General features: G+C 45.1%; 1 protein-coding gene across 1 annotated transcript in view; it reads left to right on the top strand.

Annotated features, from left to right (window-relative positions):
- The window catches only part of THADA (THADA armadillo repeat containing), a 626363-nt gene that overhangs the window by 328139 nt on the left and 272149 nt on the right, over positions 1–26075 (top strand). The window contains exon 29 of the mRNA XM_069768603.1: positions 23682–23813. Within this exon, the coding sequence (XP_069624704.1) occupies positions 23682–23813 (132 nt within the window). The remainder of the gene's footprint in view (positions 1–23681; positions 23814–26075) is intronic.

Raw genomic sequence — 26075 nt, 5'->3', positions numbered from 1 at the left:
GGTCATGAAAAGTTGTCGACAGTCATCAGAAAATGTTCTTTTTTTTTTTTACATTTTTAATAATTTTCGTTTGAAAAGCTTAAAGGGGTTGTCCACTACTTGGACAACCCCTTCTGAATCCCTACGTCACGCTCCAATAAAATACTTATACTCGCCTCTTGTGCAGGCGCAGTTCTAGCAGTGTTGGCACTAGCTCTCCCGGGGCTCTCATGACATAATCTCATGTAATTCCAGGGCCAGTCTGTCTCCTCTGCTACGGACGTAATTCACATCTGCAGGGGGTGAGAGAACATCAGCTGCTCCCACTTCCTCTGTATTTCTTGATTTGTTCGAAGGTGGGGAGAGTGAAACCAGCGCTGATAAGGAGCTGAGATTATGTCACGCAATCCCCGGGATAGTCAATGCAAGCATTGCTGGAATGGTGCCAGCACCGGAGCTAAGTATAATTATTATTATTTTTAAAAGGGGGAAGCAAAGGGAATAACAATGGATTTGTCCTATTAGTATTATTATTATTATTATTATTATTTATTTATATAGCACCATTGATTCCATGGTGCTGTACATGAGAAGGGGTTACATACAAGTTACAAATATCACATACAGTAAACAAACTAACAATGACGGACTGATACAGAGGGGCGAGGACCCTGCCCTTGCCGGCTTACATTCTACAGGATTATGGGGAAGGAGACAGTAGGTTGAGGGTTGCAGGAGCTCCGGTGTTGGTGAGGCGGTAGCTCCGGTAGTGATGAGGAGACAGCGGGGTCAGTGCAGGCTGTAGGCTTTCCTGAAGAGGTGGGTTTTCAGGTTCCATCTGAAGGATTCGAATGTGGTTGATAGTCGGACGTGTTGGGGCAAAGAAATCCAGAGGATGGGGGATATTCGGGAGAAGTCTAGGAGACGGTTGGGTGAGGAGCGAATAAGTGTGGAGGAGAGAAGGAGGTCTAGACAACCAATTTAAAATTTTGGACTAACAATACTTGTTAAACAGGTCGCTTCATAATAAGCAGGTCAGTGAGTCCTCCTCCAGCGATCAGCTGTGATCTGTGGTGGAATCCAGCAGTAAGTGTCTTGTTTCCCTGCAGCGCCACTACAGGGCAAATGAAGCATTGCATGACGTCACATTGTGTTTGAAGGTATTTTTTTTTTTAAGCAATGTCATTATTCTTCATATCACAATCTTTATTTAAAAAAAATTGTAATCTTCCCATTTTTACACTGACCAGGAACAGTTTTCAAGTTTTTTTCTTATCAGTAAAGGCAGGATTACAATAACAGGTAACATCTCTATACAGAGCTGCTAACCCAGGATCCACTAGACACAATAGGCGAAGTCACATCTGACCCCGCGCCCTCTCCCTTTACAATGACTTAGGCACACAGTCATTAGATGCTTCAATACAAAAGACAGTCGAGATCTGACTATTGTTCAACATGCAGGTGTTGTTTCCTGAAACAAAAGGAAATTCGAGTCTAAAAGAGCCCCAGCAGCCAGTGTGAAAATTGCTGCAAGGTTTCTATCTTTTATTTTTTTCTGAAATACGGATTGTGAAATGAAAAATATAACCCAAAAACAAAACATTGTTAAAAATGTGAACCAAAAAATACAAAAATCAGAGTTAAACAATAGGTGATTTCTTGATAATAGCTTCCCTTTAGGGTATGTGCACACATTGCGGATTTGGCCCTGCAGATCCAAAGCAGTTTTCCATGCGGTGTACAGTACCATGTTAACCTATGGAAAACCAAATCCGCTGTGCACACCCTCCCGAAAATTCCACGCTGAAACGCAGCGGATTATTTTCCGCAGCATGTCAATTCTTTGTGCGGAAACCGCAGCATTTTACACCTGTTTCATTATAGGAATCTGTAGGTGTAAAAACGCAGGCGAAATCCGCACAAAATCTGCAGAAAACCCACGTGGAATCCGCAGGTAAAATACAGGTCATTTTACCTGCGGATTCTGCAGAATCCTCACGGAAAAATCCGCAATGGAATCCGCAACGTGTGCGCATACCCTTATTCTCTCTGCTAGGGAAATGAGATTCTTAAACATTGGTCCCTTTTCTAGTAATTCAGAATTTCCTAAAAGGGTGTGTAACACCCCAGGTTCCTGGTTGTTAGTGGCATTGCTTTCCTCATGGGGAGAGTGATGTCATCCTTGGAAGTGAGGAAGGATCCCTTTAACAGGTAATCAGCAGGTGCAACACCGTTCTGACTCCAGGCCAGAAGGGTGAGCTCTACACCCGACTTCAGGGGAGCTGCTCTCTGGACAGGAGGAGGAGTCAGTTGCTAGGTAGTTGGGGAGAGTCAGTCAGTTGGTGAGAGGAGATCGAGGAGTGAGGAAGGAAAGCTGGGGCCGTGCAGACGAGTGCTTCTGGGAAGGAAAAAGAGAGCAGAGCAACTTGTAAAGAGACTGAAAGGAGGAAGGAGCAAAGGCAAAGTGAAAGAGCTGGAGAGAGAAGTTGTTAGTGAGCTTCCTCCACGCTGAGTGCGAATACCGGTAGCCAGAAGACCAAGGTTGTGGGGGTAACTTCTGCCGTGACACATCCCTTTAAGTACCGGTACCGAGTACCCCACGGCCCTGGCGGGCATTCCAGGTGTGTGGAAATTTGTTTTCTAAACTGGCTACCCTCCCACCTATTCCCCCACCCCCACTATCACACAATTCATGTAGATGCAATCCAAGCAACCCTTGGAATTGCACCCCTGGTAGGCAGTCACTTCCTTTACTCCCCAACTGATAGGTCTAGGCAGGAAGATGGTGTATTTGTAATCTTTAGAATGAAAATGCAGGAGAATTTGAAATAAGAGCTTTTTTTATCAGAAAGACGGAGCTCGGGCCATATTAAGAAATTAGTGCGACGGGCACAGTCCGGCAGCAAAATGGCCGCTCCTTACTCCCCGCAGTCAGTGCCTGCTCCCTACTCCCCTCCAGTCAGCGCTCACACAGGGTTAATGACAGCGTTAGCAGACCGCGTTATGCCGCGGTGTAACACACTCCGTTAACGCTGCTATTAACCCTGTGTGACCAACCTTTTACTATTGATGCTGCCTATGCAGCATAAATAGTAAAAAAGATCTAATGTTAAAAATAATAATAATAAAAAAAAAACACTTATATACTCACCCTCCGTTGGCCCCTCGGATCCAGAACAGGCCTTTCCCGCTCCTCGCGAAGCCCCGGTGACCGCTCCATGCATTGAGATCTTGCGAGATGATGACATAGCGGTGTCGCGAGACCGCTACATCATCATCTCGCGAGACCGCAATTCACGGAGCGGTCACCGGGGCGTCGCGAGGAGCAGGAAAGGCCTGTTCTGGATCCGAGGGGCCAACGGAAGGTGAGTATATCACTATTTTTTATTTTAATTCTTTTTTTAACAGGGATATGATGCCCACATTGCTATATACCACGTGGGCTGTGCTATATACTACGTGGGCTGTGCAATATACTACGTGGGCTGTGCAATATACTACGTGGGCTGTGCAATATACAACGTGGGCTGTGCAATATACTAGGTGGGCTGTGCAATATACTACGTGGGCTGTGCAATGTACTACGTGGGCTGTGCAATATACTACGTGGGCTGTGCAATATACTACGTGGGCTGTGCAATATACTACGTGGGCTGTGCAATATACTACGTGGGCTGTGCAATATACTACGTGGGCTGTGCAATATACTACGTGGGCTGGCAATATACTACGTGGGCTGTGCAATATACTACGTGGGCTGTGCAATATACTACGTAGGCTGTGCAATATACTACGTGGGCTGTGCAATATACTACGTGGGCTGTGCGATATACTACGTGGGCTGTGCGATATACTATGTGGGCTGTGCAATATACTACGTGGGCTTTGCAATATACTACATGGGCTGTGCTATATACTACGTGGCTGTGTTATACACTACCTGGGCTGTTATATACTATGTGGGCTGTGCGATATACTATGTGGGCTGTGCAATATACTACGTGGGCTTTGCAATATACTACGTGGGCTTTGCAATATACTACATGGGCTGTGCTATATACTACGTGGCTGTGTTATACACTACGTGGGCTGTTATATACTATGTGGGCTGTGCTATATACTATGTGGGCTGTGCTATATACTATGTGGGCTGTGTTATACACTACGTGGGCTGTTACTACATGGGCTGTGTTATACACTACGTGGGCTGCGTTATACACTACGTGGGCTGCGTTATACACTACGTGGGCTGTTATAAACTACGTGGCTATGTTATATGCTATGTGGGCTGTTATACACTGTGGGCTGTGCTATATACTCCGTGGGCTGTTATATACTACGTGGCTGTGCTATATACTCCGTGGTCTGTGCTATATACTCCGTGGGCTGTTATATACTCCGTGGCTGTGCTATATACTCCGTGGGTTGTGCTATATACTCCGTGGGCTGTGCTATATACTCCGTGGGCTGTGCTATATACTCCGTGGGCTGTGCTATATACTCCGAGGGCTGTGCTATATACTATGTGGCTGTGCAATATACTACGTGGCTGTGCTATGTACTACGTGGCTGTGCTATTTACTACATGGGCTGTTATATACTTCGTGGCCAGCCGCGAACAATCAGCGTGAGGCGCAGTCCGGCCGCGAATTGGCGCTGGATTTGAACCACGCTTCGCTAATTGGTCGCGGTTGGCCGAATCCTGTGTATTCAATATATTATTCTAAAATCTTCATAAATAAACTGCATACATATTCTAGAATACCCGATGCGTTAAAATCGGGCTACCATCTAGTATAATTATATTCATCTATTCATGCACTGGTGGACACAGATAGAAAAGAGCCCGTGTGCAAGAACAGGATATGAGCCCTTTGCAGTCCATTAGCTCATCATAATGAACAATCCCACCTGCTTTGGGCCCCTTGCACCAATGATATGTCCGCAGCCCAGGCTTGGACTGGCCCACAGGAGAACAGGAAAATCCTCTGGTGGGCCACCATCCTCTTTTATATAAGCAGTACGTGGCACTATATACAGACAAAGGCGGCATCTTATTCATTTACCAATCTACCCAGTTCATGTCACACTTGCATGTGGCTGAAAAATAGGCCCTGAAGTTGGTTACTGATGGGCCCTTAGCACCAGACTCCGCCATGTATACATACGGTAGTTTTAGAGAGAATACACCAAGTGTTACCAAAAGGATTTTTACAGGGTCATGAGAAGTTTCGAGTGCAGTAAAACGTACGAGCGTGAAATGCTGTTTCTAAGCCCATTGCCCTGTATTTTTGCACCTGTGGTTAGCATGTTTTTGGTCCGGCGGCCACTAAAGTAGTAAACTCTTGTTATAAAAACTACAGTCGTCCACAGGAATTTTTCCGTGTTTCGGTGATTGAGGGGGTGGCACAGTAAGGAGTTTTATAAGCTTGGTGCCTCCCTCCAGGAATGTTATTCAGTTGTATTTACAGAAATGTGCTGCACCACAGGTCAAGATGAAGAGAAAAAAGGAGATTTATTAAAGGTGAATCCATTCTGCATATTCCTAGAGTACAGTATGTTCATGCCGGATCCCATTATTGCATTCATGTAGATTTCCTCTCCTCGGGCAAGTGGGTTGTGCTCAATGAAGAACCATCCGGCTACTTGCACCACAAAGACATGGTGCATACAGTGCAGTGAGAGATACGGAAGTGATGGGCGTGAGAAGAGTTGTGACTTCTATCACCTTTCCACTGTGCAGACAGTGTATTTAGGCTTTACATGGTTTTGGTGAAACTCAAGATTAAGACACAAATTAGGTTGTCATGGGAGAAAACTGGAGAAAACACATAAAAAGCTCACTTGGGTTAAGAGTCAGAGGCTAAAATCCAGGGCTCAACAAATGATGGTCTATCTGTAGGGTAGATCATCAATATGGCATTAGTGGGAGTCCGAAACCCGGCACCCCCACCAATCGGCTCGTGTCTACTCTGGCAATGGCTAGACTTAAGCATTGTATTAGGCAGAACACAACCGCACAACATTGCCTAGAGGCCTTTGTCAGGTACTGCAGTTTTTCTTCCATTCACATTTCAGCTGACCGGTGGGGGAACCGGGTGTCCGCACTCCACTGATTTCATATTGATGACCTATTGTCATGGTTTTACCTCGACAGAGAGGAGCCAGAAGAGTAGAGCGTCTGATTTATCCTACTCCTGCCCTGACTAGAAGCACTTCACCTTCATATTAAACGGTGCAGCCTTCTTTTAGCAGTGCACGGGTTAATCTGCACAGTTGAGAGCTCCTGGAAGCTTTCCCGCGTTAAGGCACTCAGCTGTTCACTGTTAGCCACTCCCATCTCCTATATAATTTGGGTCCTGGCTAGCACTCATTGTCAGAAATAGCTTATGCTGCATGGCTCGAGGTTGTTGGATCTGGGTTGTAATTTGAGAAGTCTTTTGGTGGATTTATCTGTGACTGTTTCTAGGTTTTGGGCTAATTCCGCTTCTTCTTCTACAATGGTTTTACCCTATCTTCCACTCCCCAGTGTATACCCCTGTGTGTGTATGTTTGGTATTTTCCATTATCCCTGTTCAAATTACCTTGTTAGTCTGGTTGGTGTATTACGGTAGACTACTACTCCCCTCTTCCCTGAGTGGGGGAAGAGTACAGACTGAGAGCGGATTCTGGAGCTAAGGAAAGGAACGTGGCCCCGGTGTCTTCACCATTAGCAGTAATCCGTGGAACAGAGCGAGCAAGGGCACGCCTAGCGTTAGGGATAGGGAAGAAACCCCTGGTCACCTGACACCCGACAAATCGTGACACCTATGTTAAGAATAGTTCATTAATTTTTAAGTCCCAGACAACCCATATTAAGGAAATACTGCATACTGTTTTATCATTAAAGGAGTTACCCACACTTTAAAAAATAACAATAAAGACTATAGCAATAGTCATGTGCTGTAATTTTGACATCACCTTTCAGCAATGAGTGCTGTGATGGCAGTAATAGGGCACAAGACTGCTGCAGTTATTATTTTGCTGTGCACTTAGTAACACCTCCCATCTGATTCCAGTGTTTTTTTGCACAAAAAAGCCCATGGCAACAAGTACCAGGAAAAACGACTTAAAGGAGTGTTTCACTTTCTGAAACATGGACCCCAGGCACCCTAAAGAAACTAAAATAACAAAGAAAGTACTCTCCCTCCTCGGGTCCAGCCCGGCTCCCTGTTACTGCTTGGAACTCGGCGTTCTGACTGCATTGGTGACTTATTGTTGACAGCACACATCACCACTGTAGCTAATCACTGTTCCTGGCGGCTCGTACAGTCTACAGCGGCAAAGTCGCTGAGCTCTGTGATTGGCTACAGTGGTGACATCATGATGACAGCACATGAACATTATAGCTAATCACTGAGCTAGTCAGCTTGTGCGGTCTACACCAGAGCTCGGCAGCTTGTGCGGTCTATACCGGAACTCGACAACTTGTCCTATTTACACCGGAACTCAGCAGCTTGCCCTGTCCACATCGGAGCTCGGCATCTTACACTATTTACACCGAGGCTCGGCAGCTTACACTATTTACACTGAAGCTTGGCAGCTTGCACTATGTACACTAGAGCTCGGCAGCTTGCCCTGTCTATACTGGAGCTCGGCAGCTCAGCAGTTTTCACTGTTTATACAGGAACTCGGCAGTTTACACTATTTACATCGGAGCTCAGCAGCTTTAACTATTTACACCGTAGCTCAGCAGCTTGCGCAGTTTACATCGGAGCTTGGCAGCTTGCGCTGTTTACACCAGGTTCGGCAGCTTGCGCTGTTTACATCAGATCTCTGCAGCTTTCGCTTTTTACACCGGAGCTCGGCAATTTGCGCTGTTTACACCGGAGCTCGGCAGCTTGCGCTGTTTACACCGGAGCTCGGCAGCTTGCGCTGTTTACACCGGAGCTCGGCAGCTTGCGCTGTTTACACCGGAGCTCGGCAGCTTGTGCTGTTTACACCGGAGCTCGTCAGCTTGTGCTGTTTACACCGGAGCTCGGCAGCTTGCGCTGTTTACACCGGAGCTCAGCAGCTTGATCTGCTTACACTGGAGCTCGGCAGCTTGCGCTGTCTACAATGGAGCTCAGCGGTCGCTGTCACGTATGCTGAGTTGTAGGTTGCAAGCATTTTTGTCTAGTTCCCATTTTGTAACCCTCATTGTGTAGCGAGGTGTCACTGAGTGGCAAGCGACAGCAGATTACAGATGGTCACATTTATAGGGGCCAGCCTTTTGAACTGCGATTGACATCTGAGTTCGGTTGAGACCAACTTTACTGTTTTCAGGAGCCTAAAATTAAAATAAAACACAAGATAAAGACCGACCACGATAGGAAGGAGCTGACTAAGTAGGAAGGGACTTCCATTTTCACCCACACACTTCGAGCTGAGTGAGAGGTCAGCTGGTGTGGATTTTTTTGTGGTTTACGTTTTCGTTCTGCGTTTGATTTTTCTGCATTGGTTTTTTTATCTTAAGTAAACAAGTTAAGGGTTAGAATAACTTGGGTCAGCACTGGAGACCACAAGAACAGACATTCCTTAGGTTTTATATCTGTTTATTCGAAATGGAGCAGAAAACTGGGTTTGGCATCACTTCTCTTGGTTACCCTAAACAGCTCAGGAATGATTAATGTGTTTTTATTGAATCGAAATACTACACTGAAATCCATTTTTGCATACTTTATAGAGCAGAATGGATATTTAAACGGCCACTTGCATTTTTTTTTTAAACGCACAGAAGGGAGCACAATAAAGGAAGCAATGCTCCCCTTACCGATCACACTGCTCCCCTTCACACGCTGCTTCTCCGGTCTATGTACTTTTTTGGCCCATTCTACATGGACATGTGAGACTGCAGTCAATCACTGTATGTGGTGCGCCACCAGGAAGCTTCGGAACCGGAGAGAAATGGTAAGGAATGAGCAGATTAATAAAACATGACCGTGCGACCATTGTTATGTTCTCCGAATACATCAGCTGAAAACTAACCCAATGGGGTTTAATGCATTAATTATAGTCCAAGGCCATGATCACCAAAGCTTTGAAAAGCTGCAAAATTTTGAGCTAAGCAGAGTTGCGCAGCGATTTTGTCTTTTTTTTCAGGCCAGTTTGAAGCAGCTCGACCAAAAGGGACAGAGCTTGCAAGGAGACGTGGTTACAGCCGCCCATCAAAGTCAGCAAAGTGCCTGCGCTTCGCACACCAGAAATTCTACTTCAGTCCCTAACTAGAATAACACATCTGGCGAGGCGCATGGCACTGAGAAGATATGCCGAACAGGGTTGTGGAGTCGGTTAGCCAAACCTCTGACTCCGATTCCTCAATTTTCATGACACCAAAATGGGCTCCGGTAAGCCAAACCTCCGATTCCTCAATTTCCATGACTCTGACTCCACCAAAATGGGCTCAGACTCCACGACTTCGACTCCACAGCCCTGCCAGGGCTGTAGGGCTGGAAAGCCAAATCTCCGACTCCTCAATTTCCATGACTCTGACTCCACCAAAATGGGCAACGACTCGGACTCCACAGCCCTGCCAGGGCCGTGGAGTTGGTTAGCCAAACCTCCGACTCCTCAATTTCCATGACTCTGACTCCACCAAAATGGGCAACGACTCCACGACTCGGACTCCACAGCCCTGCCAGGGCTGTGAAGTTGGTAAGCCAAACCTCCGACTCCTCAATTTCCATGACACCGCCTCCGGCTCCACCAAAATGGGCTCCATTCTGACTCTGGTGCCAAAATCATTAAATATCGTGCTTTTTTTAATGGAATTTGGCGCATTGTTCTCCAGTGAGCCATTAATTAAGATTGGATGCAACACCATTCATAAAGCAAAACCTGTCACAAGTTTTGTGATATAGCAGCTAAAAATGTCACCTTATTTAGTATCTGCGCTGCATTCCCTAAATCCTCACAGAACCCCACCGACTAACCCTGTGTACCCCCGAAAAAACTTTTTAATTTCTCCTATGCTGTATGCTAATTTTCTCGGTCCTGTCCGATGGGTGTTGCTTTGGGCCTCTCTATCCTTCCACCGCGTGCTGCTTGCCGTCCTCCTTCTTTGAAGAAGCCTAGAAGTTGTAGTGGCTCGTGTATGGAGAATTTTTAAGTTTGATTATACAAAAGTGTTGCCTCTAGAAGAGTAAAATTCTGTCATTTTTTAAAAATATGTGAAAAGCCTTGAGCTAACCATGAGACTAAGCAAGATCCCGAGTAATCTGAGAGAGTGCATTGGGTCAGGGTGAAGGAGCGGCGAGGGTCTGAAAGATGATGATTTTGTGGTAAATGCAGTGTTTTATACTGAGCCAGCGTCTACCAGAAAAGCTCAACGTTGATTGAGAGTAGAATTTTTTTTTTTTTGCTTTTGTGATTTCTCTAGTGGTGAAAAGTGCCAGTAATGTTGGCTCTCTGTGTCCCTGCGGTGGTGACATTGCAGATTGATCCCGTAATCCCGGGTAGGGTTATACTGCACAAACTGTAATGTCTAAAATATGTGAAATTCTACATTCTTCTGAAGTGCTAAATTCTGTATATCTACAACATAAACTAAATAGACATTAAGAATATAATAATTCTCCTGGGCTTCATCAAGCTCAGAGAAGCAGTGCCTGTACGTCAGCACCGTCCCGCTAATGGTATGCAGCCAACATTGGGACTGAAACTAAAGATTCCCTAAATGAAAAAGTGTTAAGTGTAATTATTTTATTAAATGTAGCACAGACATGCTGAGGCCTAAAAATATAGTATTAGTATATGTCGCATTACATGCTAACTCTTAACCCCTTAATTTCCGCCAATACGTCTTTTAACTGACCTGAGATATAAGAGGATAGTTTTCCCATACAGGTGACAATGCAGCAGCTGTCGGCTGTACACTACAGCTGACAACTGGCTGCATCAGCCACGATCAGTGTTTGCACCGTCCAAATCTGTTTAACCCCTTAGATGCTGCTGTCAATAGTGATTACACCATATAAATGGTGAAGGCTGCTTTCACACATCCGGTTTTTGGTTTCAGGCTAAATCCGGCAAATTTGCAAAAAAATGGATCCGGTGTAAATTGTGAAAAACTGATGCACTGGATCCGTTTTTTAGCTGGATCCGGCTCTCTGTACTGCGCATGGGTGAGAGAGAGAGATTCCATGCCAGAAACAAAAACAAAGCTTCTGGGCATGCTCAATGTATAAAAAACGGATTCAGTCGCCGGATACGTTCAGTCACACATCCGTTCCATGCGTTTATTGCCGGATCCGTCCATTCAGGCTTTTTTGCCGGACACAAAAAACGTTGCAGGAGACGTTTTTTGTGTCCGGCAAAAAAGCCTGAAGGGACGGATCTGGCACAAAACGGATGAAACGCATGTCCTTCAGGCACAATCCGGCGCTAATACAACTGTATGGGTAAAAAACGGATCCGGCGTAAGATAAAAACGTATCCGGATTGTGCCTGAAACTGCCGGATTGTGCCTGAAAGAAAAAACCTGATGTGTGAAAGCAGCCTAACAGAGTGTGGGGGCTTCCTTTTTATCCCATCATTATTGTGTGGTCCTGATGTTTGCCCTGGCAGTTCATGACCAAATAGCGGCATTAGTCTGCCGGCTATAGGGACCTATCGAGAAGTTACCGACATTTAGGTGGTAAAAATACTCTTTTTCATTCCTGTCATGCCACTTTGCATTAATTCCTGAAAATTGCTTGAAGGGTTAATAAACAACTTGACAGCAGTTTTCAATATGTAGGGGGTTTTGTTGTTAAAATGGTATCACTTTTGGAGGGATTTCAAATATATAGATCCCCAAAGTCATTTCAAATCTGGATAGGTCTCTAAAAAAATACATTTTGTAAATTTCCTTGAAAAAATTAAAAATTGCTGCTACATTTTTAGTTCTCCTAAAATGCTAATGAAATAAACATACATTTTACAAATGGTGCATTGGTGGGTAGAAAGCCTTGAAACAAGCATGGGTTGAGTTATTTGCTAATTCTGCCTTTGGTTTTTTTTCTGATCTGTTCCCTTCACTTTACTCCTCTCTTTTCATTTTGTCTTGTTCTTATCTTTGTTTTTTACCTTCTTCGTGTTTGTTCCATTTGCCCAGTTCCCCTTTTTTCTTCTTCTTTTTCTTGCCTGCCCCATTGCCTTTTCCTTGTTCCTTTTTCTTCCCTTAGTCCAGTTCCAATTTTATTTTCCTTCTCTCTGCCCTCTTCCGTTGACCGTGTTCCTGCCTAGATAATTTCTCTTCATTTTACCTTGTTCCTGTCTCTTTACTTTACCTTGCTCCTGTCTCTTCTCCGTTCCTTGTTCTCTTTTCTTCTTGTTACTTTGTTACTGTCTCTTCTCTTTACGTTGTTTGTGTTACCTCGTTCCTGTCTCCTCTCCTTACCTTGTTCCCGTCTCCTCTCCTTACCTTGTTCCTGTCTCTTCTCATTACCTTGTTCCTGTCTCCTTTCCTTACCTTGTTCCTGTCTCCTCTCCTTACCTTGTTCCTGTCTCCTCTCCTTACCTTGTTCCTGTCTCCTCTCCTTACCTTGATCCTGTTTCCTCTCCTTACCTGGTTCCCGTCTCCTCTCCTTACCTTGTTCCTGTCTCTTCTCATTACCTTGTTCCTGTCTCCTTTCCTTACCTTGTTCCTGTCTCCTCTCCTTACCCTGTTCCTGTCTCCTCTCCTTACCTTGTTCCAGTCTCCTCTCCTTTACTTGTTCCTATCTCTTCTCCTTACTTTGTTACTGTCTCTTGTCCTCACATTTCTCCTTACCTTGCTCCTGTCTCCTCTCCTTACCTTGTTCCTGTCTCCTCTCCTTACTTTGTTCCTGTCTCCTCTCCTTTACGTGTTCCTGTCTCTTGTCCTTACATTTCTCCTGTCTCTTCTCCTTACCTTGCTCCTGTCTCTTCTCCTTACCTTGCTCCTGTCTCTTCTCCTTACCTTGCTCCTGTCTCTTCTCCTTACCTTGCTCCTGTCTCCTCTCCTTTACGTGTTCCTGTCTCTTGTCCTTACATTTCTCCTGTCTCTTCTCCTTACCTTGCTCCTGTCTCTTCTCCTTACCTTGCTCCTGTCTCTTCTCCTTACCTTGCTCCTGTCTCTTCTCCTTACCTTGCTCCTGTCTCTTCTCCTTATCTTGCTCCTGTCTCTTCTCCTTACCTTGCTCCTGTTTCTTCTCCTTACCTTGCTCCTATTTCTTCTCCTTACCTCGTCTGTGTCTTCTCCTTACCTTGCTCCTGTCTCTTGTCCTTACATTTCTCCTGTCTCTTCTCCTTACTTTACTGTCTCTTCTCCTTACCTTGCTCCTGTCTCTTCTCCTTACCTTGCTCCTGTCTCTTCTCCCTACCTTGCTCCTGTCTCTTCTCCTTACCTTGCTCCTGTTTCTTCTCCTTACTTTGTCCCTATTTCTTCTCCTTGCCTGGTCTGTGTCTTCTCCTTACCTAGTGTCTCTTCGCCTTACCTTGTCCCTGTCTTTTTCCTTTTCCTTGTTTGTGCTCAGTTCATTACTCTTCCCTTTACCTTGGTTATGTATTTTACCTTGTTCCCATCTTTTCTTTTTCCTCTATTCCTGCCTTTTTTCTATATCTTATTACTTTTTATTTCCTTTACTCTGTTTCTGTGCATTCCCTTTGTCCAGTTCCAGTCATTTTTCTCTTGAGATATCTTTTCCTTTGCCATCTTTCTGTCTCTGTCCCTTACCATGTTCCTTACTGTTCTCTTACCTTGTTTCCCTGTTTTTCCTATTTTCTGTACCTTCCTTCGCCCTTTACATTATTCTGGTCTTTGCCCTTAACCATGCTGCTTCCATTTTTATAAAATGCATTTTACCTCTCCTTTCTCTTTACCAAGTCTTTATCTGCTTTACACAGTTCCAGGTTCTCTCCTTTTCTCCATATTCATTTGTTAGCTCTAAACTTACTTACTCTTTACCTTTGTATGACTTTTAGCACATTTAATGCTGAGTAACATGGTTGCTCGTTGCTTTCATAAATTGATGCTGTGGATAGCATGATTATTTACAAGGTTGTCTTTCCAATATTCCATTTCAAGTTGCATATTGTATACTCTGTAGTGCTGTGACCCGGTAATGAGCCCGGCTGGCAGGACTGGCGCTGATCATGTTTATACATCGTTTTCCAAGATTTTTTTTTTTGATTAAGGTCCTTGTTAATTAGTTCACTAAATGGATTCTGTACTGCAGCAAAGGCAAGGTCTGTGTTCTTTGAAAGGTAGTCGGTGCACTATTAAAAGAAACAGATTACACATCGCCCTATTCAACATTACGTGCTGTGCTTGCTGCTCATGTGTCTTTCCTTATAGTGTTTTTTTTTTTTTTTTAATGGAATGACTAACCAAATGCATCCAGTAACTCACATGGCAGTGCTGCGTTCATTACTGGAAGCTGCTGTGGCGTGTATGACCAAAAACGGAACGAAGATCTGCCGAGATGTAGCCTTCATCTGGATCGTAGCCACTTCTTGTATCATGATTACTTTATTGATGCGCCATGGAGATAAAAATGTCATCACATAGGGTCCATCCTAATTAGCCCCACTCCAGTGTCCACAGATGAGATGTTTAGTCACTAGCGATATAGGCCCCCGAATCTTCTTAGCCTTTTTTCCCCAGAATATTTCTCAGAATATTTTTTACTTTTTTATTGTTACATTTCTGGAGCCCTTCTTCTTTTCTTTTTTTTTGTCTATGTGACTGTATGAGAGAATAATTGGTCCGGAATTAGTTGCATTTGTAAGTGGCAGCACTTTGGGGTAAATACAACTTAATTCCTCATTTTTATTAACTGTTAATTGGAAGAAGTAGAAAAAAGCCCTGGAATTATATTGTTGTTTTTTTGACATTTTTAAATGTTACGCTTTTTGTTTGCTGCACAAGAAAATTCTTAACTGTGGATCAGCACATATATAGCGATACCAAATTTATTTTATTTAGTTTTTATTACTTTTCTACAATATATACTCAAAAGAAACATCATATTGTAAGTCATAAGTTTAACATTTTTCTGTACGATGGCTTATTTTTTTGTGACAAGATGTAGTTTTCATTGATAGCATTTTTGCGTACATATGAGATTTTCATCATTTTTTTAATCCATTTTTTGTGGTCATGTGTTTTTTTTTTTTGTCCTTGCAGAATAAAGATACTGTAAGTTTTATAGTACAGGTCTATACAATTACAATGACACCCACCAATATGTAACTCTTTGGTTTTACTTTTCTTTTCCGTATTTTTTTTTCTTTTGCATCATATTTTGAGAGCCATAATGCTTTTGATTTTTCTTAGTATGGGAGGTTTTTTTTTTATTGTATTTTTTATTGGTAACTTTTGAAATTTATACAACTTTTGATTCATTTTTCTATTTCATTTTATGTAAAAGTAAATAAAAGTGGCAATTCTGGTGTTTTTTTTATTTTTTATTTGGCATTCACTGTGTGGGGAATATAATATGTTTTTATTGAATGTGTCTTTAAGGATGCTGTGATAACAGATGTGTGTCTGTTTGAAGGCATTTGTTTAAAAAAGTAAATCACTTTTTCTTCTGAATTCTTCTTTCTTCTGTAAATTAGACATATATTTTTTACACCCTTTTTCTTTTATATACAATTTTTGTTTACTTTTTTTTTATAATTTATTATGAACATGCAAATAGTAGGAATCCATACCATTCTTAAGACGAGGGCTTTGGACTGTCCTTTGCCACACAAGAACATCACCGCTCCTTTTATTGACTGTGTGACTGACAGAGATAGCGGAGCACTAAAATAGCATGTAGTGTCCAAATTATAGTGTCGAGAAAATGCTAAAGTCACGACAAATGGTGTCATATTACTTCCTCAATCAATAATACCATAATTTGTCCCACTACTGCTACCCCAGCAGAATCTTGATACTTGATCTACTAACCAGAATCCCTCAATGTCTGTCCGCTATTTCATCCTTCTTCTCCGCTAGATTTCTAAAACTTAACATGGACAAAACAGAAGTCATCGTCTTTCCCCATCTCACGCAACCCCCCCCCCCAACGAACCTATCCATTACAGTAAACGGCTGCCCACTCTCCCCAGTCCCACAAGCTCGCTGTCTCGGGGTAATCCTTGGTACTGATCTCTCGTTCAAACCACATATCCAAGCCCTTTCCACTTCCTGCCACCTTCAACTAAAAAAAAATTCACGGATGCGTACATTCCTAAACCAAGAATCTGCAAAAACCCTAGTCCATGCCCTCATCATCTCCCGCCTCGACGACTGTAACCTCCTGGTCTGTAGCCTCCCCTCTAACACTCTCGCACCCTCCAATTTATTCTAAACTCAGCTGCCCGACTAATCCACCTGTCCCCCCCGCTATTCCCCGGCCTCTCCCCTCTGTCAATCCCTTCACTGGCTCCCCATTAGCCAGAGACTCCAGTACAAAACCCTAACCATGACATACAAAGCCATCCACAACCTGTCTCCTCCATACATCTGTGACCTCGTCTCCCAGTACTGCACGCAACCTCAGATCCTCACAAGATCTCCTTCTCTACTCCACTCTTATCTCCTCTTCCCACAATCGCATACAAGATTTCTCTCACGCATCCCCCCCTACTCTGGAACGCTCTACCCCAACATATCAGACTCTCACCTACCATCGAAACCTTCAAAAAGAACCTGAAGACCCACCTCTTCTGACAAGCCTACAACCTGCAGTAACCGCCGATGCACCAAACCGCTGCATGACCAGCTCTACCCTCGCCTACTGTATCCTCACCCATCCCTTGTAGATTGTGAGCCTTCGTGGGCAGGGTTCTCTCCTCCTCTACCAGTTGTGACTTGTATTTTTCAAGATTATTGTACTTGTTTTTATTATGTATACCCCTCCTTACATGTAAAGCGCCATGAATAAATTGCGCTATAATAATAAATAACAATAATAATAATCGTCTCCCCATAAAGTCACCCATTGACCATAGACTGATGTTGGCCTAATTCATTGTTATCGATAGGGTTAGCTTACAGTCTACTGTGTTTAGAAGCCCCCAACTTGGGCAGCACGGTGGCTCAGTGGTTAGTACTGGTGCTTTGCAGCGCTGGGGTCCTGGGTACAAATCTCACCAAGGACAACATCTGCAAGGAGTTTATATCTTCTCTCCGTGTTTGCGTGGGTTTCCTCCGGGTTCTCTGGTTTCCACCCCAAAGACTTATTGATAGGGAATGTAGATTGTGAGCCCCATCGGGGACAGTGATGTTGTCTGTAAGGCGCTGCGTAATATGATGGCGCTATATATGTGAGTGAAATAAACTCTCCTCTGACAGATAGTTATGTGCAGGATTAGTTTCTGGCATGTCCAATTTTAGACTACCGATCAATTTGTTCTTGGTGAGATACGCCACCGCCAGAGATGTCTGGCAGCATCTCTCTCACAGAGCGCACTCGGCAGATTGAACACTTCTGTGTACAGAGGAGTCAATCAGCCGGCAGCCATCCCAGTGTATGGGGAGACTTGCCTTTATAGACCATAAGACAAAGGGGCGTCTGTAGCTGAAGAACCATTTAAAGAATCACTTTAATTTTGAGATGTCACGTTTGCAGATTGTCCTTTCCCGCCGGGTTTATGGCACCTCTTTGTTTGACGCTTGTGCTTCTTGGTTACCATTGCTGGAGGTATTTGATGGTCTTGTTGGCCACATATATAACAGCCTGTAAAAGGACGCATCCCTTCCAGGACTGTAGCCCGGCAGCCACCTTGTCATAACACGCCGCTGATTTTCCACCTCATTGCACTCTCCGGTATAGAGGAATTTGGAAGCAACACAAATTGACAGGACGCGTTAGATGGTGTCCTTTGATGACAAACGCCTTTCGGGGTCTCTGGATTCTGTAACAGAACAGTCCGTCTTCTATGCATTTGGTATTTTATATATCGGTGCAATCCTCCTGACAGTTTGGGGGGCAGTTTTATTAAGCAAGGGGCTGTCAGAAAGGTCAACAATCTTGCAGTCTCCTTTGTAACCCTCGGGAGCGGAGCGCTGATTTATGTCTTTAAGTTCTAGGAGTAAAAAATAGTTTCACGAGTGTGAAAAACTGTTGGATGTGGGACCGGATAAAGCAAACAGCGAAACTTCAATGCAAAGCAAATATCCCGCTCTTAGGTTTCTTAAGCAAATGTCAGGAAAACCCTGAGCATCTGCCATTTTGTTTTCTTCTGCATTACTAATATCGAATTAATAAGTAAGACTCGGTTAATGCCAAAGCCTAGCTTTAATCTGGGGATTTATGTGCGGAAAATCTTACAACAAGGCTGGTTTGGGATTTTTTTTAAAAAAAGGGCATTTTAACGAGCACAGCCCAAGCACACAACGAAGACTGAGATGACTTTGTGCCGTGTCCATCCTGACACATCTGGTTTACATTCGAGAGGTTTTTTTCCGACGAGGATGGATGATTAAAACGTATACAAAAGCTTTAATTGTGTGGTGAAATGACACATACGTGTGGTAGACCACAGCAACTGATCGGACAAAAATGAAATCTGACGTTTTTCAGAGGCTCAATAACGTGAAATTTTCAGTTTTGGCTGAAGTTGTAGAAGTATTCCATCCACTGACCAACCCTCCCTTTACCATGGGTTTCTCAGCCATATCAATTTGCGGCATTCCCCCTCTCTTATGGTGATCAACAATATCTACACGATTCCTGTTTTTTGCTTTTGGTGTAGGACTTGACCACGTCTTTAACAACCCTGATGATGGCCTCTCGAAAGCGCTTTCATCTGGACAATCGAAGTACCAAGAATCTAGAAAAGGACACTGGTCAACTGGAAACTTCCAGTAGCTATGAACTCAGCCGGGACTTCACCGGATATGGTTTGGAGTCCCCACGGCTTCATGTCTCGCGGGTATTCGACAGCCACAACACATGTAGGGATTGTCTGGTTGTTAGGCAACCCCTGTATGTGTTGTGGCTGTCAAACAGCCGGGAGCCATGCAGCCGCAGGGACTCGAACACATTATTCGAGCACGCCGAAGTCATGCTCAGATAACACCTTATCCCAGCACATTCGCCCATCACTAATACACTTACCACCCCAAAGTGTCTCCGATTTTTTTTGTCAATCACGTGACGCCCCTGGTCTGCGATTTTCAGATGTCCCTACCTATTTCACTTTTTGGCTTTTAGAGGCTATTTGTTCAGCTGCACATTCAACTTGGATGCGGATCTGTGGTCATAAATCGCCCGAGAAGACCTAAGGAAACGGATAAAAGGAAAGTTCCTAACGCTCCAGTCATTCAATCTGAATGAGTTCACTGACCGCTTTTAAGTTAACTCATTCTACAGTCAGCAGTTGAGAGTGCAACAGGGAGATTCTGTGCAGAATAAAAGAAAAAGTTTTAGATTGAAAAAGACTACCCTTATAAAGTCTGTGTGATTTTCAATCAGGGGTTTTCCGATTTCGGGAAATTCCTATAAACTTTCCAGTTTAAAATAAATATATAAATAAAACTGTCCTTGACTCCCCCACACCAGGTCCAGTATTGAGTCTCCACAGCTGCTCCCATTGTATGCTATCGTTTGTTGTGCTGATATAACGTTGACAACGCTGCAGCCAATCATTGATCTCAGCGGCTCTAAATGCCGCCGACTGGGACAGAGACGCTCAGCTGTTGGCTGCGGCACTGTCGTCACGTAAAACAATAACCGATACTGGCAGAACTGGCAGCGTCTTATATGCTGGACCCCGGGAGGGTGGGTAAAGGACAGTTTGTTTCTTAAAAACAAACTGCAGCAAGGAAACAGAGGTTTTAAAAATAAATAAGAAAAAAAGGGAACACCCTCCTTATAAGTGCTTCTAGAATAATAATAAAAAAAGTTAAATATTATTTTGCTTAAATATATTCTATAATTTGGTGCAAAACAGTGCGTCTCCATGGTTACAGACTACAAACAAATCCAGCGTAGTCGGAGCCTGCAGTCTTCTCACTTCCATCCGATATTTTCCTCTTTCTCATATCCTTTAGCAATGATTCAGATCTTATTGACGGGATTTATTTTCTGTCGATCCCTGATTTCTGGCAGTTGTAATCATTCGCCTCCATGCCAGAAAACTTGTTATATTTTGGAGATTAATAATCACAGATTGCCTGAAATATCATAGATTGTGCATGTGGAGCGACAGTGTCCGTCCACCATGTCCAGGTGATCACCGTTGCCTCTTGTGTCATCTGGCCACTGTGTCCAGGTGATCTCCGTTGCCTCCTGTGTCGTCCGTCCACAGTGTCCAGGTGATCACCGTCGCCTCCTGTGTCGTCTGTCCACCGTGTCCAGGTGATCACCGTTGCCTCCTGTGTCGTCCGTACACCGTGTCCAGGTGATCACCGTCGCCTCCTGTGTCGTCCGTCCACCGTGTCCAGGTGATCACTGTCGCCTCCTGTGTCGTCTGTCCACCGTGTCCAGGTGATCACCGTTGCCTCCTGTGTCGTCCGTCCACCGTGTCCAGGTGATCACCGTTGACTCCTGTGTCGTCCGTCCACCGTGTCCAGGTGATCTCCGTTGCCTCCTGTGTCGTCCGTCCACCGTGTCCAGGTGATCACCGTCTCCTGTGTCGTCCGTCCACCGTGTCCAGGTGATCACTGTCGCCTCCTGTGTCGTCTGTCCACCGTGTCCAGGTGATCACCGTTGACTCCTGTGTCGTCCGTCCAACGTGTCCAGGTGATCACCGTCGCCTCCTGTGTTGTCTGGCCACCGTGTCCAGGTGATCACCGTCGCCTCCTGTGTCGTCCGTCCAACGTGTCCAGGTGATCACTGTCGCCTCCTGTGTCGTCCGTCCACAGTGTCCAGGTGATCACCGTTGACTCCTGAATCGTCCGTCCACCGTGTCCAGGTGATCACTATTGACTCCTGTGTCGTCCGTCCACCGTGTCCAGGTGATCACTATTGACTCCTGTGTCGTCCGTCCACCGTGTCCAGGTGATCACTGTCGCCTCCTGTGTCGTCTGTCCACCGTGTCCAGGTGATCACCGTTGACTCCTGTGTCGTCCGTCCAACGTGTCCAGGTGATCACCGTCGCCTCCTGTGTTGTCTGGCCACCGTGTCCAGGTGATCACCGTCGCCTCCTGTGTCGTCCGTCCAACGTGTCCAGGTGATCACCGGCGCCTCCTGTGTCGTCCGTCCACCGTGTCCAGGTGATCACCGTTGACTCCTGTGTCGTTCGTTCACCGTGTCCAGGTGATCACCGTTGACTCCTGTGTCATCCGTCCACCGTGTCCAGGTGATCACCGTCATCTCCTGTGTCGTCCGTCCACCGTGTCCAGGTGATCACCGTCGCCTCCTGTGTCGTCCGTCCACCGTGTCCAGGTGATCACCGTCACCTCCTGTGTCGTCCGTCCACCGTGTCCAGGTGATCACCGTCGCCTCCTGTGTCATCCGTCCACCATGTCCAGGTGATCACCGTCGCCTCTTGTGTCATCTGGCCACTGTGTCCAGGTGATCTCCGTTGCCTCATGTGTCGTCCGTCCACCGTGTCCAGGTGATCACCGTCACCTCCTGTGTCGTCCGTCCACCGTGTCCAGGTGATCACCGTTGACTCCTGTGTCGTCCGTCCACCGTGTCCAGGTGATCACCGTTGACTCCTGTGTCATCTGGCCACTGTGTCCAGGTGATCACTGTCGCCTCCTGTGTCGTCCGTCCAGCGTGTCCAGGTGATCACCGTTGCCTCCTGTGTCATCCGTCCACCGTGTCCAGGTGATCACCGTTGCCTCCTGTGTCGTCCGTCCACCGTGTCCAGGTGATCACCGTCGCCTCCTGTGTCGTCCGTCCACCGTGTCCAGGTGATCACCGTCGCCTTCTGTCGTCCGTCCACCGTGTCCAGGTGATCACCGTCGCCTCCTGTGTTGTCTGGCCACCGTGTCCAGGTGATCACCGTCGCCTCCTGTGTCGTCCGTCCACCGTGTCCAGGTGATCACCATCGCCTCCTGTGTCGTCCGTCCACTGTGTCCAGGTGATCACTGTCGCCTCCTGTGTCGTCCGTCCACTGTGTCCAGGTGATCACTGTCGCCTCCTGTGTCGTCCGTCCACTGTGTCCAGGTGATCACTGTCGCCTCCTGTGTCGTCCGTCCACCGTGTCCAGGTGATCACCGTCGCCTCCTGTGTCGTCCGTCCACCGTGTCCAGGTGATCACCGTCGCCTCCTGTGTCGTCCGTCCACCGTGTCCAGGTGATCACCATCGCCTCCTGTGTCGTCCGTCCACTGTGTCCAGGTGATCACCGTCGCCTCCTGTGTTGTCTGGCCACCGTGTCCAGGTGATCACCGTTGCCTCCTGTGTCGTCCGTCCACTGTGTCCAGGTGATCACCGTCGCCTCCTGTGTCGTCCGTCCACCGTGTCCAGGTGATCACTGTCGCCTCCTGTGTCGTCCGTCCACTGTGTCCAGGTGATCACTGTCGCCTCCTGTGTCGTCCGTCCACTGTGTCCAGGTGATCACCGTCATCTCCTGTGTCGTCCGGTCACGTCTCTGCCTTAATATTCTGCATTATTCCTCGCTGCTTGGCAGATCCCCCGGGACATTTGGATAATATCCGCATCCTAGTTGGTAAATGGCATGAAGTCATCGGGTAGATTTGCCAAACCTGCACACGAGACTCAGAACAATAGTCGTGACTGACAAACAATGTGAAGGTTTCTTTACCAGCAAGGAACGCCTTATTTCAGCAGTCACCCATGGTGTCAGACACACACATCACTATTAATTTAAGGGGTTTTTGGATTTAGAAAACCCATTTTTATAGACCCTATTAGTAAGCCCGGGATTAATGGACGGGGTCCTCCAGTTCAGAATCTGCATGTGCCGGTTAGACTCTATTCACACAAGCTGGAAAAAACTGACATTACACAGAGCGTTTCCTTTATTTGTTTTTTTTCTTTACAGGGAGTGAATGGCCACGTGAAAAAAAGAGAATGCACCAGTATCTTTCTGATTTTGGATGAGACTCGCCTATTCATTTCCCTACGGATTTTTACGGATACACTGCGAATCTAAACTGCATTTGGTCTTGTAAATTTTATAACGGATGTCATACAGATGAGAATTTGTCTGTTTTTTTCTGGACGATTTTTATTCCCGATAAATCACGTGAACTTAGCCTTAAGGCTCATTCACAAGTCCGATTTTTCCACATACTAGAAAAACGGAGCGATTAGTTTGATGAGTTTGGTCCGAGTGTCATCGGGTTTTCTCGTATTTGAAAAAATATATTTTTTTATTTTTTTTAAAAAAAATTCTCCAACTTTTAAATTACGCCGCACTCTGATGTCATCCAAGTGCAGACCGACTTTTTTTCTTTCACAGATACATTCACTTACTTTGATGATTTTATTCCAACCCTCGGATCAATATCAGACATGTTTCCGATATTTTACAGGGACAGCTCGGTGCACGGCCAGATAAAACAGATAGCATTCATCCGCAAAAAAAAAAGAGCCCTTATTTTGACTCTGGATGACCAAGCAGTTTTGCATTACAAAGCCAGCCTGTAAGAACTGTGTAATACTGACATACCCCTGCGGGGGCGCTGCAGGCAGCTAGACAAAAATATAATGGTTGTGGCAAACGCTGGAGTTTTCTAATAACAATTGTCTGACTAATGATGATTTGCTAATGTGTATGTTTAATGGTTTCCATATCTGCATCTGATGATGATTTCTTTTTCTTACAGTCAGACCGGGGAATTGAAGCTTCATCCCAGCTTGTACCTGCTGCTCCTCATCCTCAGTAAGCTGTACCCGTCTCCCATGGATGGCACGTATTCTGCTCTCAGCATGGCACCTTTCATCCCTTTTATAATGAGGTGATTTCTTCACTATTATTATTTGGATCAAGTGTTTAATTGCGATTGTGATCAGTATGCGATCGGCTGATAGCGGGTCCAGGAACAGCGCCACACATTGTTTAGTGGCCATTTTTAGGTACTGCAGCTCAGATCCCATTCACTTCATTAGGGGCACAACTGCAGTACCCAAGAACGGCCACCACACAGTGTAAGGCGCTGTGCTGTCCGAGCTTCATACACTCTTTACTGCCGGCCGCCACGGAAGCTGCTGAAAACTGATTGGTGGGGGGCCGGGTGTTGGATCTCCGTTGATCTGATACAGATCACCTGTCTTAAGGAATCCCTTTAAGGATCGAAAAAAGTCAGCAAGAAAATCCAAAAATTCATGCAATGCAACTATATAAAGGAATGTCCTAATGTTTTATTAACAGCTTTCAGTGTCTGCCATTAAAGTGCTGGATTATCAGACTTTACAGGTGATAGTAATGTTGGAACATACATGGAGAGCATTCACAAGGTCCCGGAAACCTATTTTAACCAAGGCTGGTATCACACATCCAACATTCATGGCCCGGGTGCGGAGCGCAATGTCTGGATCGGCTGCGGGTCTCCTGACCCATGTCTGACAGTTTCATAGACCTATTGTTATCCGGGTATCATGGCAGCAACTCACCTGAGCTTCTGCTACCAATATATAGAGATTTACCTTACTGCTGTAATATGGGCCAAGGATCTTGTAGTCTGGAGATATTCATTAACTTCTATGGAAGAATGTTGTGTTTATGATCTGTAACCTATGCAGAGGTCATTGTAAGAGTAAGGAAGAGGAGGTGAGCTGTGACATCACCTGTTGTGAATGGTGGATCCTGTGTTACCTACTGTATATAGAGGTGTTATCAGTCATTGTACAGGAGGAGGTGAGCTGTGACATCACCTATTGTGAATGGTGGATCCTGTGTTATCTACTGTATATAGAGGTGTTATCAGTCATTATACAGGAGGAGGAGGTGAGCTGTGACATCACCTGTTGTGAATGGTGGGTCCTGTGTTATCTACTGTATATAGAGGTGTTATCAGTCATTGTACAGGAGGAGGAAGTGAGCTTTGACATCACCTATTGTGAATGGTGGATCCGGTGTTATCTACTGTATATAGAGGTGTTATCAGTCATTGTACAGGAGGAGGAGGTGAGCTGTGACATCACCTGTTGTGAATGGTGGGTCCTGTGTTATCTACTGTATATAGAGGTGTTATCAATCATTGTACAGGAGGAGGAAGTGAGCTGTGACATCACCTGTTGTGAATGGTGGGTCCTGTGTTATCTACTGTATATAGAGGTGTTATCAGTCATTGTACAGGAGGAGGAGGTGAGCTGTGATAGCACCTATTGTGAATGGTGGATCCTGTGTTATCTACTGTATATAGAGGTGTTATCAGTCATTGTACAGGAGGAGGAGGTGAGCTGTGACATCACCTATTGTGAATGGTGGATCCTGTGTTATCTACTGTGTATAGAGGTGTTATTAGTCATTGTACAGGAGGAGGAGGTGAGCTGTGACCAGGGTGGATAAAAATCAATGTTTTTTTTTTTTAAAATAAAAAAAAATCGGATTTTTTTGATTTAAATCGGATTTTTTTCAATAAACTGCTTTTTGAGGAAAATATTTTACCATCCAAAGGTTCTTCCATCATGAGATAAAGCTGAGTTGTTTAACTCAGTAGAATAAAGGCTGTATATGTGTAACATTCACAATGCCATGCTCTTCCAGAGGTTTCTGTAGGATTCTCCTATATTATCACAGACGCTCGCTTTACTTACGCAGTTCTCAAAACTGAATTTGACTCCGCAGAGGTCCCAGCCTCTTCTTCATGGCAAAAATGTTACAACATGAACAGAGTTGAGAAAAAGACCGTAATCCTATTGTTCTACAAACCTATGAATACAGAATCAACCCCTTCAGTGCCAAGTCCAAGAAGTTAAACAATATGTTTCTGATTGTTTGGAGTGGAATAGATCTGCACAACACAAGAAGAATGTGAATCTAAGTGTGAGGAGGAGGAAGGGCAAGCAGACAAGAAAATGAAAGTGAAACTTTGAGCACAATACTGCAGCATAGATGCAGACTTGTCTGTCTGTGGCTGTTTGTGTGTACGATCTGACGTTTATTACATTCTTTCCTTATAATGGCAGCAGGCCGTAAAAGCGACCCAGTTTGGGAATGAGTCATCTTCATCACCGCACTTCTCATGATGTTGCCTCATTCGCGCCACCAGGCCTTG

The sequence above is a fragment of the Ranitomeya imitator genome, chromosome 5, assembly GCF_032444005.1.
Source record: "Ranitomeya imitator isolate aRanImi1 chromosome 5, aRanImi1.pri, whole genome shotgun sequence".
In the NCBI taxonomy this organism is placed as follows: Eukaryota; Metazoa; Chordata; class Amphibia; order Anura; family Dendrobatidae; genus Ranitomeya; species Ranitomeya imitator.
This window is presented reverse-complemented; position numbering and strand designations above follow the sequence as displayed.